General features: G+C 46.3%; 1 protein-coding gene across 5 annotated transcripts in view; it reads left to right on the top strand.

Annotated features, from left to right (window-relative positions):
* The first annotated feature begins 9737 nt into the window (after window positions 1-9737).
* Window positions 9738-14404, top strand: part of FN1 (fibronectin 1) — a 55104-nt gene continuing 50437 nt past the window's right edge. For 2 of the 5 annotated variants that reach the window (XM_065669736.1, XM_065669738.1), the window contains exons 1-5: window positions 9739-10017; window positions 10314-10442; window positions 11905-12042; window positions 13704-13835; window positions 13964-14101. In XM_065669736.1, the coding sequence (XP_065525808.1) occupies window positions 9849-10017; window positions 10314-10442; window positions 11905-12042; window positions 13704-13835; window positions 13964-14101 (706 nt within the window). In that variant the 5' untranslated portion in view covers window positions 9739-9848. Of the gene's footprint in view, window positions 10018-10313; window positions 10443-11904; window positions 12043-13703; window positions 13836-13963; window positions 14102-14404 lie in introns of all 5 variants that reach the window. The other 3 variants (XM_065669739.1, XM_065669740.1, XM_065669737.1) reach the window with 2 other exon arrangements.

Consider the following 14404-nt stretch of genomic DNA (forward strand, 5'->3'; position numbering starts at 1 on the left):
AGTAAAAATGTGCCTCCAATGAATATGGCAGGCTTGGGAAATACTCAGTGAGTACAAACGCCAGATGCATCATCGAAAGCTTTGGGATATTTGTTTTTAACTGGACCATAACATATGATGCACGTTTGCAAAACTTCCTACTTCATTTAAGAATTATGCTCAGCTTTTTTGGTGTTGCCAGAAGCTGTCCTGGTCAACATAATGAGAAGCTTTCCCCTCCAGAGTGTGTCAAACTATTTAGGCTTTTCTTTCCTTTGAAAGCCCCTTTTTACCCTCTGTTTCCGTATCTATGGAAATGCTAATATTAGCCAGTTTGGAAAGTCCCTAGCTGTACCTTCTAACAGGCCCAAATCCTGCTTATTTTAAGAGAAACATGTGTTTTATTGTTCAGTTTAACAGGCTGACTGCAGTCACCTACTTTAACCAGGAAAAGGATTTAGTTTTCCGTAACTGCTGCTATGCCACTACAGACGAGGTGTAGGCAAGAAAGCGTAGGTTAAATTACGATGCCATCCCTTCCCCACACACTCCTTGCTGGCTTTGGGAGGAGAAGAGATGTTCCCGAAGCTTTAAATCAGTGTGCAAGCACTTGGAAGCAGTGCCTCAGATTCCTGGAACATAGGCATGGTTCCTTGTTCTGCACAAACTGACTTGTTTTCACTTGTCATATCCCAGTGGAAAACCTCTTGCAGTGTATCTAGCTAAGGCAATCATACATACTTCAATGGCTAAATACTGTCAATGATAAAGCTTTCGTTTGCACACAGAAACTCCTTTAGTGTGACTGTATCAGTATAGATGGCAAAAACAATTATGTAAAATGGCCAATGAGAACCATGTATATTTATTGTTACTACAATAATTCATCATCTCAAGAGTGAGGAACACTACAAATCACATAAATATTATCAAAAAGGTAAAAAAAGTGAGGACTTCTGAAAGCATCAGCTCCAAATCTGTATGATTTCATGGACAGGTAGTTCAATACAGACTGAAAATAAAAACTCCAAGCCAGCTCAAGATGCAAAGTAACTCCACAGCCAGAACAAGGATGTAATAAAAAAGCGTATGCACACTATTATCAGTTTTGAGTGCCAGCAAAACAAACCCAACACAAAACAAATAAAGGTCTAGACCACAATAATCACTATGATCAACATTTCATAGAATCATAGAATAGTTAGGGTTGGAAAGGACCTTAGGATCACCTAGGAAGGAAAGGATCACCTAGTTCCAATCCCCCTGCCATGGACAGGGACACCTCACACTAAACCATCCCACCCAAGGCTTCATCCAACCTGGCCTTGAACACTGCCAGGGATGGAGCACTCACAACCTCCCTGGGCAACCCATTCCAGTGTCTCACCACCCTAACAGGAAAGAATTTCTTCCTTATATCCAATCTAAACTTCCCCTGTTTAAGTTTTAACCCATTACCCCTTGTCCTGTCACTACAGTCCCTGACAAAGAGTCCCTCCCGATCATCCCTATAGGCCCCCTTCAGATACTGGAAGGCTGCTATGAGGTCTCCACACAGCCTTCTCTTCTCCAGGCTGAACAGCCCCAACTTTCTCAGCCTGTCTTCGTACAGGAAGTGCTTCTGTCCCCTGATCATCCTCGTAGCCTCCACTGGATTCATTCCAACAGCTCCATGTTCTTTTTATGTTGAGGACACCAGAACTGCACACAATACTCCAAGTGAGGTCTCACAAGAGCAGAGTAGAGGGGCAGGATCACCTCCTTCGGCCTGCTGGTCACGCTCCTTTTGATACGGCCCAGGATACGGTTGGCTTTCTGGGCTGCAAGCACACACTGAAGCCAACTCATGTTAAGTTTCCCATCAACCTACACCCCCAAGTCCTTCTCTGCAGGGCTGCTCTGAATCTCTTCTTTGCCCAGTCTGTAGCTGTGCCTGGGATTGCTCCAACCCAGGTGTAGGACCTTGCACTTGTCATGGTTGAACTTCATAAGGTTGGCATCAGCCCACCTCACAAGCGTGTCAAGGTCCCTCTGGATGGCATCCCTTCCCTCCAGCATATCAACCGGACCACACAGCTTGGTGTCATCGGCAAACTTGCTGAGGGAGCACTCAATCCCACTGTCCATGTCAGCGACGAAGATGTTGAACAAGACGGGTTCCAGCACCGATCCCTTAGGGACACCACTCGTTACTGGTCTCCAGCCGGACATTGAGCCGTTCACCACAACTCTTTGGGTGCAGCCAGCCAGCCAATTCTTTATTCACCGAGTGGTCCACCTATCAAATTGATGTCTTTCCAATTTAGAGAGAAGGATGTCGTGTGGGACAGTGTCGAACGCTTAGCAACAATGGCTTAGCATCTTCATTAGCCAGCTCCTTCAGGAACCGCAGATGGATTTCATCAGGTCCCATGGACTTGTGCACTTTCAGATTCTCAGCATGGTCTCGAACCAGATCCTCTCCTACAGTGGGCCTAAAGTCTTCGTTCTCACAGTCCCTGCGTTTGCCTTCCAAGACTTGGGTGGTGTGGTCAGAGCATTTGCCAGTGAAGACCTAAGCAAAGAAGTCATTGAGAACCTCAACCTCCTCCAAATCCAGGGTAGCCAGCTCTCCCAATAGCTTCCAGAGAGGGCGCACATTGTTCCTAGTCTGTTTTTTATTCTCAAATAAAAAAAAAAAAAAAAAAAAAGAAAAAAGAAAAATAATTATTAAAGTAAGGAATTAATTCAAAGGATTAATGAGAGAGCAGAAATTCTGTGAGTCAGTGTAGAAACTTCTTTGCCATGAGGTACAGCTTTCAATAAAAGAATTATTCAAAGCACATATAGATTTTAACATGTAACCACACCAGAAAGTTACACAACGATACATAGGACTGAGGTAGCTCTATTTCTCAGCCTGACTTTACAGTTAGACTCGTCCAATAAAAGTGACTTTGGAGGAAATAAATCTTACCAATACCTACGCCTACACAGGACGAAAGCTCTCCACTAGCAAAGCTCCCTAGGTAAGAATAATACCTGTAAGAAACCCTGACTTCAGACTCAGAATGATTTGAGTAATGAACACAGAATGAAGTTCCAGTCTGCTTTACTAAAATTTCTTGTTAAAAACTCATCTTCCACAAAGGGTTTGAATAAGTCAGAAACAACCCTTACTGGGCCTCACTCTGGGCTGGATTCCCACCCACAGAAGAGGAATAGTTGTGAACATCCCACAGGAGAAGTGACACTATTGTTGAGCCACAGAAACAGCCAAGCTAAAATAAATACATCAGAAAACAGGGAACATCTTGTTGGCCAGGTGACCTGGAGTACTGGAAGGGAGAGGGTGGAAGAGGAGGCAGAAGAAAGTGAGAATGAAGACAAGGAGAAGACTCAAGTTCTTCCTCAGAAGCTGGAAAGTATAAAAGGCTGCCAACAAGAATTTCTGGGCAGGGCTGAAAAACAAATGCAAGTGAAAGCTTCTCTCATGTGAGAGTGCAGCCAAAAAGTCAGGTTACCAACAGTAAAAGAAAGAGGGGAAGGGGGGGGAAAAAGTCAAACCCTCCAAAATTATTGGCGGCAAAGAACTATCCACACTCATTGGCTGTGTGTATGGCTGGGTGGAAGGGGTAAGAAGGAAACAGGGGACAAACTGCAGCTTGGAGCCAAAGTATTTTCTTTCTGGATGCTCCTGGCTCAGTTCAGCCCTTTGTGACTCTTAATTTCAACCCTTTATTCACTCCCCCATAATCATCATAATAAATAGCTGTTTGCTTGCTCAGTATATTCAACTTCCTTGCAGCAAGCCAAGCTCAACCCAGCACTAGCATTTATTTCTGGATGTTGACCAGGCCTTCCTAAAACCAAACAAGACTCAGTGTGATTTGCCATATTCACTGGGAGAGAATAAAAGCAACTGCACTCAAACACCAGAGTTTGTGGCCAAGTTCACCTCATGCTGCTGCTGGTGATATCACTGTTATTTAGCTTCGCTTTAGTACTTGTAAGACTGCAGTGGAAAAAAGGGAGGGTTTCAGTTCTGTTTCTGTGCTTTGAGGGAGACGCAAGTTATGCTCAGAACATGGATGTAACTAACTGTTGTCTTTCCTTTAAAAGAAAAAACCCTCTATTACTCAAAAGTCAAGTTATTGTTAGAAACCTGTAATGACTAAATAAAAACAGATACAAGAATTAGGAGCCTTACCCTATTACCACCAGTGGGTGGGATTTTGGCCAAAACACAGAGATTAAAAAGGAAATAACAGTCATAAGAAACTGTGCTTCTCCAGCTGTCATAACTTTTTTCCTTCCTTTGTCCATGCTTGATGTTTACAGGCTTGTACAGGATTGAAGGAGGCTTCTGCCTCCTCATACTTAATCTGTCACAGCAATGTAAACCCCCGTGCTGCCTGCAGCAATCCTCTCTACTACATTTTGTCCCACGTAGCCCTGTTTCGGAGCATTTTGCTTTCCTCAAAGCATCTCTGCTTTGAGGAGAAGCTGCAGGATCCCATCTCCTTCCATGTAAGGAGGAAGAGAAGGCTTGCCCATTCCCTGCAGTAGTCCCTGGGGGCTGCTTAACCTCTGAAAGGAGGAAAATAAGTGGCACAAGAAGCCAGTTAGAGGGGGATTTCCTTTGAGCAGAGCAGACATCAACTCGGGAGATGGAACGTCCTTCATTGAAACGAACTAGTTCCAAGTCTGCCTAAAATAACATCTTTCAAGAGCTGGCAACCCCATGCTTGGTGTCTCAAGAAAGGTCATGCAGCCTGGTTCAACGATGCTCATGGCACATCCCGAAATGCTGATTCAGATTTCCAGAGCTGTCTTGACAAGTTCTCAGAAGTGCTACAGAACTTCCCCAGCAGTGCATCAGGCTGGAATTTCCAAATTATTTAGGGCAACAGGATTCAGACATCTGTGAAAATCTCTGCCAAACATCTCAAAATGTGATCAAGAACATATTTGCAGCTATTTCAAGATGGTTCTGCCTTTCCAAAAGCTACTTCTTCTGAACAAGGGTCTGTCCCACATCTCAAAATATGATGAAGAACATATTTGCAGCTATTTCAAGATGGTTCTGCCTTTCCTAAAGCTACTTCTTCTGAACAAGGGTCTGTCCCACATCTCAAAATATGATGAAGAACATATTTGCAGCTATTTCAAGATGGTTCTGCCTTTCCAAAAGCTACTTCTTCTGAACAAGGCTCTGTCCCATGGTACTTCCATGGCAATTCACAGTGACATGAGAGTTCTAATTTTTCTTGAAGTTCATTAGGAAGCATGTCAGAATCACAGAGTCCTACAATGGTTTGAGTTTGAAGGCACCTTAATGCTTACCCAGTTCCAACCCTCTACCACGGGGGTGAATCTTCCACTAGAGCAGGCTGCTCCAAGCCCCGCCCAACCTGGCCTTGAACACTGACAGGGATGGGGCAGCGTCAGCTTCTACGGGCAACCTGTGCCAGCGCCTCAGCACCCTCACAGGGAAGAATCTCAGTTTTCATTCTTAAATAACTTTGTATGTGATTCTTCCTTAAATAATCAGGAAAACAAACAACCAGAATTCCCCAAAGAGCCTCTCTACCTGGAAAAGGGTGAAAATCTCTCCCTCTCCTGCCTCCACAGCTCTTCCTCTGATTTTGCAGATAGTGACTCAGGAGTGTTGAATGCCTGAGGCTCACAGTAGTGCAGACACAACTGCAAAACAAGGCTTGTGGCTATGAACTTCTCATTACTGGCAAACTGCAACAGTTCAGGTAGGCCAAACTAAGTAACATGATCGCTGGATAGCTAGAGAAAGGAAATGTTTTTTTCTGCTTTGATGACACTGAACAATATTTTAGGTAAGACTGGGGAGGAGGGAGAAGGGAATTTCCATTGAGAGTGCCAAGGATCTAATTAATGCCCAGTCACGGACCATTTATACATGATGAAATTCATTCCTACACTGCGAGCCACATAAAGTTACGTACCACTGAAGTCACCGTTAACAGGCAGAAGGAATGGATTTCATTTAAAGAGCGATGTTCCAGATTCCTGGATGAGACACTCAAGAGTGAATGAAGTACTGTGCAACAGAGCCTCTGAAATGAATTTTGCTGTGACCTAACCAAAACCACAGACTTGAAATTGTGATGATTCAGAAATTTTCAGCTCACAAGAGGAGTTCTTGCAAAATATTTGGGAACTGCAGGAAGTGCTTAACGGTCTCCCTGTGTCAAGGAGAGGAATCCTGACCTCTTGTCTTTATGGTTCTTGTTCCTCTGAGTGATAATTTTAGGAGAGGATGATTAAGCCCATGTTGCTGAGAGAATAACAAGTGACCTAGCTTGGTGCTTTCTGTACTGATTCATCTTCCCACTTCACTATTGGAATTTGGAGGAGAATGGTTACAGGGACAGACTGTGCTCAGAGTCATATGTGTAGACCCCCATGAGTGTGTGCAGTAAAGGAAATCAAGTTAATCCAGTGGAGAGGTTTATCTGCAAAGCAACACAACAGAGCAACAACAGTCAGGGAACCTTATAAGGGTGTGCGCCTTTTCTAACCAAGAGTTAAAAAGTTAGGATTTCAGCAGAAGAAAACCATGAATCAGAATACCCATGGCTGAGGCAGAGGTTTAGAACATTCTTAATCCTTATTTGGATGCAAAAACCACAGAAGGGTGGTTATAAATTAGAACTGATCTCATCCTAAGCAAGTCTTCAGGTGAATCTTCCTGCTCTTCCATGCTCTGTTAGCTCAAGGGAGGAACTGACAGCAGAACAGACAAAGGAGTTAACATCCATTTCCCAAAACTGATAAGAGACATCTCAGAAAGTCTAACAGCATGCAATATGACAATTAGTACATGTTAGTGTCATAATTTGTCAGATTCATTTAGAAGTGAAACCAGGCTATTCCAAGAGGTGTTGAAATAGGACTTGTAAGACTGTTTCTTGCTGCTAACAAATAATGGCTATGCAAGAAACTAATTTGAGCAATGTTGAAAATGATCGTTGTGTTTTGTGTGCTTCCAGTAACGTTTTCTTAAACAAGAATCTTACTTTTGTCCCTGTGTACATTTGCACACAGCATTTGTGTAACTAATGCTGTGGAAAGCGTGTGACACAGTCACATACTTGCTAACACTGTATTTCTAATTCAATTTTCAGAGTGAATTCCACTTTCAGTTTTGTGTAAATACTTAGAACTGTCCCTGAAGACCTAGATGCAGTGCAAGCTTAACATGAACTGGACTTGAAGCAGCCATGGGAAATGAAGTCCATGTCCATCATTTAGCCTTCATGAGAAGTGTGTCAAGTATATGAACCTTTTAAATGACATTTTAAAACAGTTGCTGAAAGCATGCTGGAAATGGGGATCACTAAAAGCAGCATCCTGGAAATGCATCTAAAAGTCGTATTTCTTGAGAGCAGGGACTCTCCTCCTCCAATGCCAAAACTTACAGAGGTTATAAACTCCCTGGAGAACACTTGGGCTCTGTTTGCACTGCATATAGCACCCACAGGCTCTTTCTCCACAGTGAGGACTGCTGGTTGCTTCCTCGTGTTTGCTCATTCCACCATAGCCTGTTCCTTATGGATTACCTGTACTCTTACATTTTAAGCAGGTTTCCTCTAGCATTTTTTATTTATAATCTTCCTATTTATAATCTTCGTATACTTGAAGACTCTTCATTACCATTACCTTTTCCATGTCAGCTGAGCTGAACAGGAGGACATGTTTGCATATCCACTGGTACTACATTGCATACTGAGCAGAAGAAACTGAATTGAAAATTTGAGGAAGACCTATACATATTGGCTGGATGAAATGGCGTAAAATTGCCTTCTCACTGCACATACATGTTTCCTGGAAGGAAAACTCTTCTCTTGCACTGATTTCCACTCAGTAATGCTTCCTTTGGAGCAGCATAGGTAAAGTAGACCCCAGTTATGAAGAGTCATATAGCATCATTTTCTGACATTGTGCTCTCCACCTTGTTTTTATCAGAGAATTCCAGATATGTCATAAGCTGGAATTTGAAGATGATGCTTCCTATCTTAGGTCGCAGAATAGCAGCAACACTTTCTGAAAGCAGGTTCTCATTTTAAGAAAGCAGATATTTGCTAGTATATGATGATGTTCCCTGCTCCAAAAGCTAATGATCTCTTGCTACAGCCACCTTAGTACTGTGATTATTTTGAGAAGTGTCTGGTAACTCAACAACCACAAAAAAAATGCAGTGCAGTACATCTAAAAATAAAAAGGAGGAGAGATGGGATTGAGCTCACCTCAATTGCAAGCTCAGGTTTCAGTTTCCAGTAAGTTTTCATCAGGGAAGCTTGTGTTAATGTGTCTGTGGGCACTCCTCATAGAGGAATAAAAATTTCTTTGAAAATGGCTACCTGACATCACAACTACATGCTTTCCTGGCACAAAGCAGATGCTGGATCTCTACACTGCCTACTGAAAGAGTCTTCATCCCAAGTGAGATATTATTGCTTGTATTTACGTAGAGATAATACAACCGGTTTGCAGTAAGTGGAAATAGAGCTTGGTGCTCAACTTGCTAAAGAACTCTTATGGAGACTTGTGGATATTCAGTTTAAGATGTCTGGAAACACTGTAGTATACTCCACACACACATTTTTCAGGAGAGTTGCTTTAACACATCAGGAACCACATCAAACTTCTACGTAACAGTTGGACTTGGTGAGTTTAAAGGTCTTTTCCAACCTAGAATCAATTCTATGATTCTATAATTCTATGCCTGAGGGTCAGGGAGATGGTTAGCAACATGACCTTCCTATATGATCTGAACTTGAGTGCTGGTCCAGGCACTGGACCAGGATGGGGGACACCATTCTTTGTTCACTAGCAACTTCCTACTTGAGAGCCACAATGACAGCGCACGATCTCTCCTCTTTCCTCTCCTTCAAACAATGGAAAAGAGACACCCCCAAACAGTAGAGATGGCTATGAGAAGACAGGTGAAAGATGATGCCAAAATTTGTATTCAGCAGGGCTACATTAGATCATCACACTGAAGGGGTGACAAAGGGGGGTCAAATCCTAGCATTTCTTTTCTTTTCTCTTCTCCACTTTTCTTTTGTTCTCAGAAGTGATCTTGGGCAGCAAGAAATAAAGTCAGAGAAAGACGCTGTTACATTTTTTAACAGAATGTAACCAATCCGTTTTTTATTTCCAAGTGAGATATGAAACATATTAACCTTGAGTCACCAGAAGATAAAGCATCACTTCAGGCTTCCCATTTCCAACTCTACATGTTACTCCTCACCTTCTCCCTCTGTAAAGAATATTATTCCTCCCGAATCGAAAGGTATCAATTTACAAGCAGCATAGCTCAGAGAAAAAGTTTGTTTCTCCCTAAAAAAAGAAAAAAAAAAAAAAGCCATTTTGTTAAGCCAAATGTTCTACAAAATGGCACGACTGCCTTGCAGTCAACTCTCCTTACGGGGACGGGCTCTCTTCGCAGCCCAGCCCAGCCCAGCCCAGCCCAGCCCAGCCCAGCCCCGACCAGCCCCGATCCGACCAGCCCCGATCCGACCAGCCCCGACCCGGCCCGGCCCGGCCCGGCCCGGCCCGGCTCGGCTCGGCTCGGCTCGGCTCTTTGTGGCTGCCAGGCCGGGTCTCCTGCTCTCGACAGGGCGGTGGCAGCCCCCGCCCGGCCCCCGGCGACTCCGAGGCCAATGGGCGCCGGGGCGAGGCCGGGCTCCCCCTCCCCGCGCCGCCCGCCCTATATAGCGCCCGGGCGGCGCCGCTGTCCCGTCCGTCGGGCTGCCTGCGAGCGGCGCCGCTGTCCGTGCCGTGCCGTGCCGTGCCGTGCCGTGCCGTGCCGTGCCGTGCCGTGCCGTGCCGTGCCGTGCCGTGCCAGGATGCCGTGCCGCACAGTGTGGCGGCTGGCGCTACTCGCTCTCTGCCTGGGGACTGCAGCGGCAGGGGGGGGTGGCGGCGGCGGCGGCCAGCGCCGCGGAGGCGGTGGCAAGAGCCGGCGGCAGGCGCAGACCACCTCGGTACCTCAGGGCACTCCCGCGCAGGGCAAGCGTGAGTACCGCGCCGGGATGGGGTCCCGCAGGCAGGGTATGGAGGGGAGCTTGGCCCGGCCCCGCTGGGTGACCCCCAGGTGGCTTTTTCTGGCTCCGCAGCTCTGCCCGTTGGTACCCGGCGGGACCGCACACGTGCGAGGCTACGGCGCGGCAGCCGATGCCCGCTGCAGGCGCGGTTTGCCTGTGCCGTGCCGCTGCTCTCCCTTACCTCTGCCGTCCGTAACGTCGAACTTTTCTTTGTCTTCCCCCCACTCTGCTTCTCCTTTTCTTCCCCTTCCCCCCACCCCCGCCCAGAGACCTGTTATGACAATGGAAGATACTACCAGATAAACCAGCAGTGGGAGCGCATTTACCTGGGAAACACGCTGGTCTGTACCTGCTATGGTGGAAGCAGAGGGTTTAACTGTGAAAGCAAGCCTGAACGTAAGTTGGTGGTCTCTTTTGTCTGCACCAAGACCTCAGCGTGGCTTTTGATGCCGAGTAAGCTAAGCCTTGTACCGAGGTATAGCTGGCAGACCGTGTTTTTCAGCTGAAGTTTGGTACTTAGGGTCAGTAACGGATCTACACTCAATTACACTGAAGGTCTGGCTGGGATTTTAAGAAATGCTTTTCATTAGTGATGGGCCTGCCAGCAGAACCCTGAGCCAAACATCACTCATCCCTCTGGAGGATTGGATCTAAACATTAATTTTGGAGCCAACCTCTTCTTTATAATGAACTGAACTGACTCCTGGACTCGCACGGGGAAGTTCAAATCTGGAGTCACTTTGCAGCTCTGGCTCTGTGCTGTTTGATTGCTTCACCCCAACTTTTCATAGCTGTGCAGTGTCGTCAGCTTGTTTAAAAATATTTCAGCTTACAGCTTTCCACAGCCCCCCCAGCCGTGCTGTGAGCTTTCTATAATTGAGTGTAAAACGAGATTGTTTAGTCTTCTGCAGAAAAAGCTTAGGTAACACAAAGAACTCTAAATGCAACATCTGCTGGAAGATGCATCTCTCTGGGATACAATATAGTTTAGATTATCAGATGCAATCTGTCTGTATTTATTGGTCTGAAGCCACTGGTTTGCCATAACTCCTTTATGTTGCTGTAGAGATACGAGAGAGAAAAACTGACTCCTGGCTGATAGTGTTCATGTAAGACTGATGGGAGAGTCCCAGCAATCTGTTTTGCAAGGCTTGTGTGCTGCCTGCCTCACAGCTAGAGTATTTTAAGGAGTACTCAGCCTCCTTACTCCTCCATAGAAGAGAATTCAATTTACCTTTCCTTCCCCTGCAAGGATTCCCAGGTTTTACAGCTTTACAGTCCAATAGCAAGTTTCCTGTATGACACAGTTAACTTTATCTGTCCAGAGTTGAAGGAGGTTGTTCTGTTGCAGATCTCAGTTTGGTAGCAGCATTGACATAATGATTCAGTAATCCATTGTTCATGCACGCGTGTGAACATCGCACAAGTAGTGCTGTTGACTTTGGGACTGCTGTAGATTTTGGGATTAATACACTCTATCTTTTGCCAAGTCAGAACGAGGATTAACACGACAAAGCACACGGCTTCTATGGGATGTTTGCTCCCTCCTGTCTTTGGTTCTGTTGCACTTCAAACAGCTGGGATTGATCTTTTCAGGGCATGCCTACCACATGCCATGCTCAGCTTCTTGCCCTCTGGGGGAGGGAAGATGGGCTATTCAGCATCGTGGGGACCTTGAGGGGGTGAATTTCACCCAACTTCCTCTCTGCTGTTCCATCCCAGGAAGAAATAGGAGATTGATATGCATTTTTTCCCAGGAAAAAAGAAAGCATCTGTGTGAGGAGGTGAGGAATGTGTGTTTCTGCTGACTGTGTGTTACTGGCATGGTTACATGAAGCTGATTTTTCTCCCCTCACAGCTGAAGAAACTTGTTTTGACAAATACACTGGATCCACTTACCGAGTAGGGGAGACTTACGAGCGCCCCAAGGACTCCATGATCTGGGACTGTACTTGCATTGGAGCTGGACGTGGGAGAATCAGCTGCACCATTGCCAGTATGTAACCAAGAGCCTATTACGAGAGCTATTGTTCCTTAGTACCATGTTTTCCAGAGCAACTTACACAGTGTTCCAAATGCCCATTAGCGAATCTTTGGGGGTTTTAATCCAAAGACTGTTAAAATTTTGGAACTGAAAGTCCTTGCCCCATGTTGCCCTTTGCACAACCAAATTCCTGTTTTATTTCAGAGGTAAAGGGCTCTGTGTAAAAACATAGGCGAAAAATTCCTTTTAGTGTCCAGCCGCACAGGTTAGTACTTTTACTATATACAAGAGTGTGTTACATCTTCACAGGTGAGTTTATGAAAACAGCCTTTTTACTGGGAAAAAAAACCAAGTGAGGGTCTGCTCTGCAGCTGGTGACAAGCATGCCAGCACTTGTCCCTGATGGAACTGGGATTTGACATCCAGACACCAGCTCAATGTGTTTCTGCAATTCCATTTTGCCAGCTGGCCCCATACCTTCCTCTTGTCCCTTCTCTTCCCTTGATTCTTTATCCCCAGCTCTGCCTTTCACATATCTGTGTGGAATCCTTTCCTTACTGAGTCAGTGAATTGTTCACCATTTCCCTCCAGTTTACAATTAGACTTTCTGTGAGCACAGATGTAGATCATTGTGTGTCAGGACACTGAGATTTCAAAGTCCCCGAGGCACTTTCGAGGAAAGTTGTGTTCTGAAAAGTACCCAGATTCTTGTTTTAAAACACACATTCTGATGATAGCAGCATTGCCACAGAGGGCTCGGAAGCCAGCCATCGTCATCATGGCATGGACCAAATGTATTGAATTTAACAAGTAGAGCTGAAGCCCTTCTGAATTTAATAGCCTTTTTGGGCAGGGATGATAAGCATTGTAAGAAAAGAAAGTCAGCAAGGAAATTGCAAACATAAAAGCAGTCTCGTTTCCTCATTATCAGCCTGGTTTAGAGCTCACTGGAGGGTCTCACCAACTGCAGCTGGCTTCGAAACAATCTTTGTAACTCTTAGATTCCCTACTTTCATAAATGAGCCAATGAAACATTTTAGTGGCTCCTAATAAATGACTGGATATGTGTTCCTCCTTTTTTTGTCGTCTTGGAAGAAAACCCTGTGTTTGCAAACTGCCCTTCTCCATGTTTTTTCCCTGCCTGAGCCTGCGCCTCAGGGCTGTGGGCAGTGGCAGGATGGGAATCTGCCTTTCCAAAGGGTGGCATTTCCAAATCCAAGAGGACCAATGAGTGACTGGGGTGTCACACCAAGCACCTCCTACACGCTGTTTAGGGATGGACACACAGAAGCCCAAGAGGTACCACTCAGAACAAGGTGGAGGCAAACCCTCCCTCACCAGCCCTCAGGCTGAGGGAGAAACAGCACCTCCTCAGGCTGTGGCATTCCCCTTTCACCAGCCAGGTCTTGGCTGTGGTTTGAAACATGGAGGGGGTTAGCTGAGGAGAGAGGATAGGACCTGAGGCTCAGAAAATGGTGGGCACCTGTGGAAAATATCAAGTGCCATTCGGCAGGCTGGAGGTGGGACAGCCATGGCTACCCGGCTCCTTCTCCTCACCGCCCCACACCTCTGCCCCAGCTGACCCCTTCCACCCCTGGCTGGGCAGCCCGTACGCTGTCCCCGCACTGCTCTCCCTGGTGTAGTGCTTCACCTCAGCTCCCTCTCTGCTGCAGATCGCTGCCATGAGGGCGGCCAGTCCTACAAGATCGGCGATACCTGGCGCCGGCCCCACGAGACCGGTGGCTACATGCTGGAGTGTGTGTGCCTGGGCAACGGGAAGGGCGAGTGGACCTGCAAGCCTGTGGGTAGGTGTCAGCTCCCTTCTTCTCCCCCAGCTCAGCGAGGGTGCATGGCTTCTTCCTCCTTGTCTTCCCTGGTGCGTCCCAGTGTGGGATAGCTCTGGGTGGACTCTTACCCTGTTTCCCTCTCACAGCCGAGAGGTGCTACGACAACACAGCCGGGACATCCTATGTGGTCGGCGAGACCTGGGAGAAGCCCTACCAGGGCTGGATGATGGTGGACTGTACCTGCCTGGGGGAGGGCAGCGGCCGCATCACCTGCACCTCCAGAAGTAAGTGCTGGGCTGGCCCCTGCCCCCTGCTCCTTTTTATTTACCTCGAGTTTTCAACTCTGTCCTGCATCAAAAAGAAAACATCTTCCTTTTTCACCCTGTTGCGAGCAACTGTGGCTGTAGAGGGATGGCTGCCTCTGAGAAGCAGGGAAAATAGACCCCTCTGAGGTGAGGGGAGCATTTGCTTGTCCCATTTGCGATGTGGGGACACGTTGGGGAGCTGGTGGTCTGTGGCAGGGTTATTTGGGGTTTTAACCTTATTTAGAGTGAGAGGTGTGAGAAATCCGCAGCCAGCTCAGTCAC

Source organism: Lathamus discolor, chromosome 3 (assembly GCF_037157495.1).
Source record: "Lathamus discolor isolate bLatDis1 chromosome 3, bLatDis1.hap1, whole genome shotgun sequence".
In the NCBI taxonomy this organism is placed as follows: Eukaryota; Metazoa; Chordata; class Aves; order Psittaciformes; family Psittacidae; genus Lathamus; species Lathamus discolor.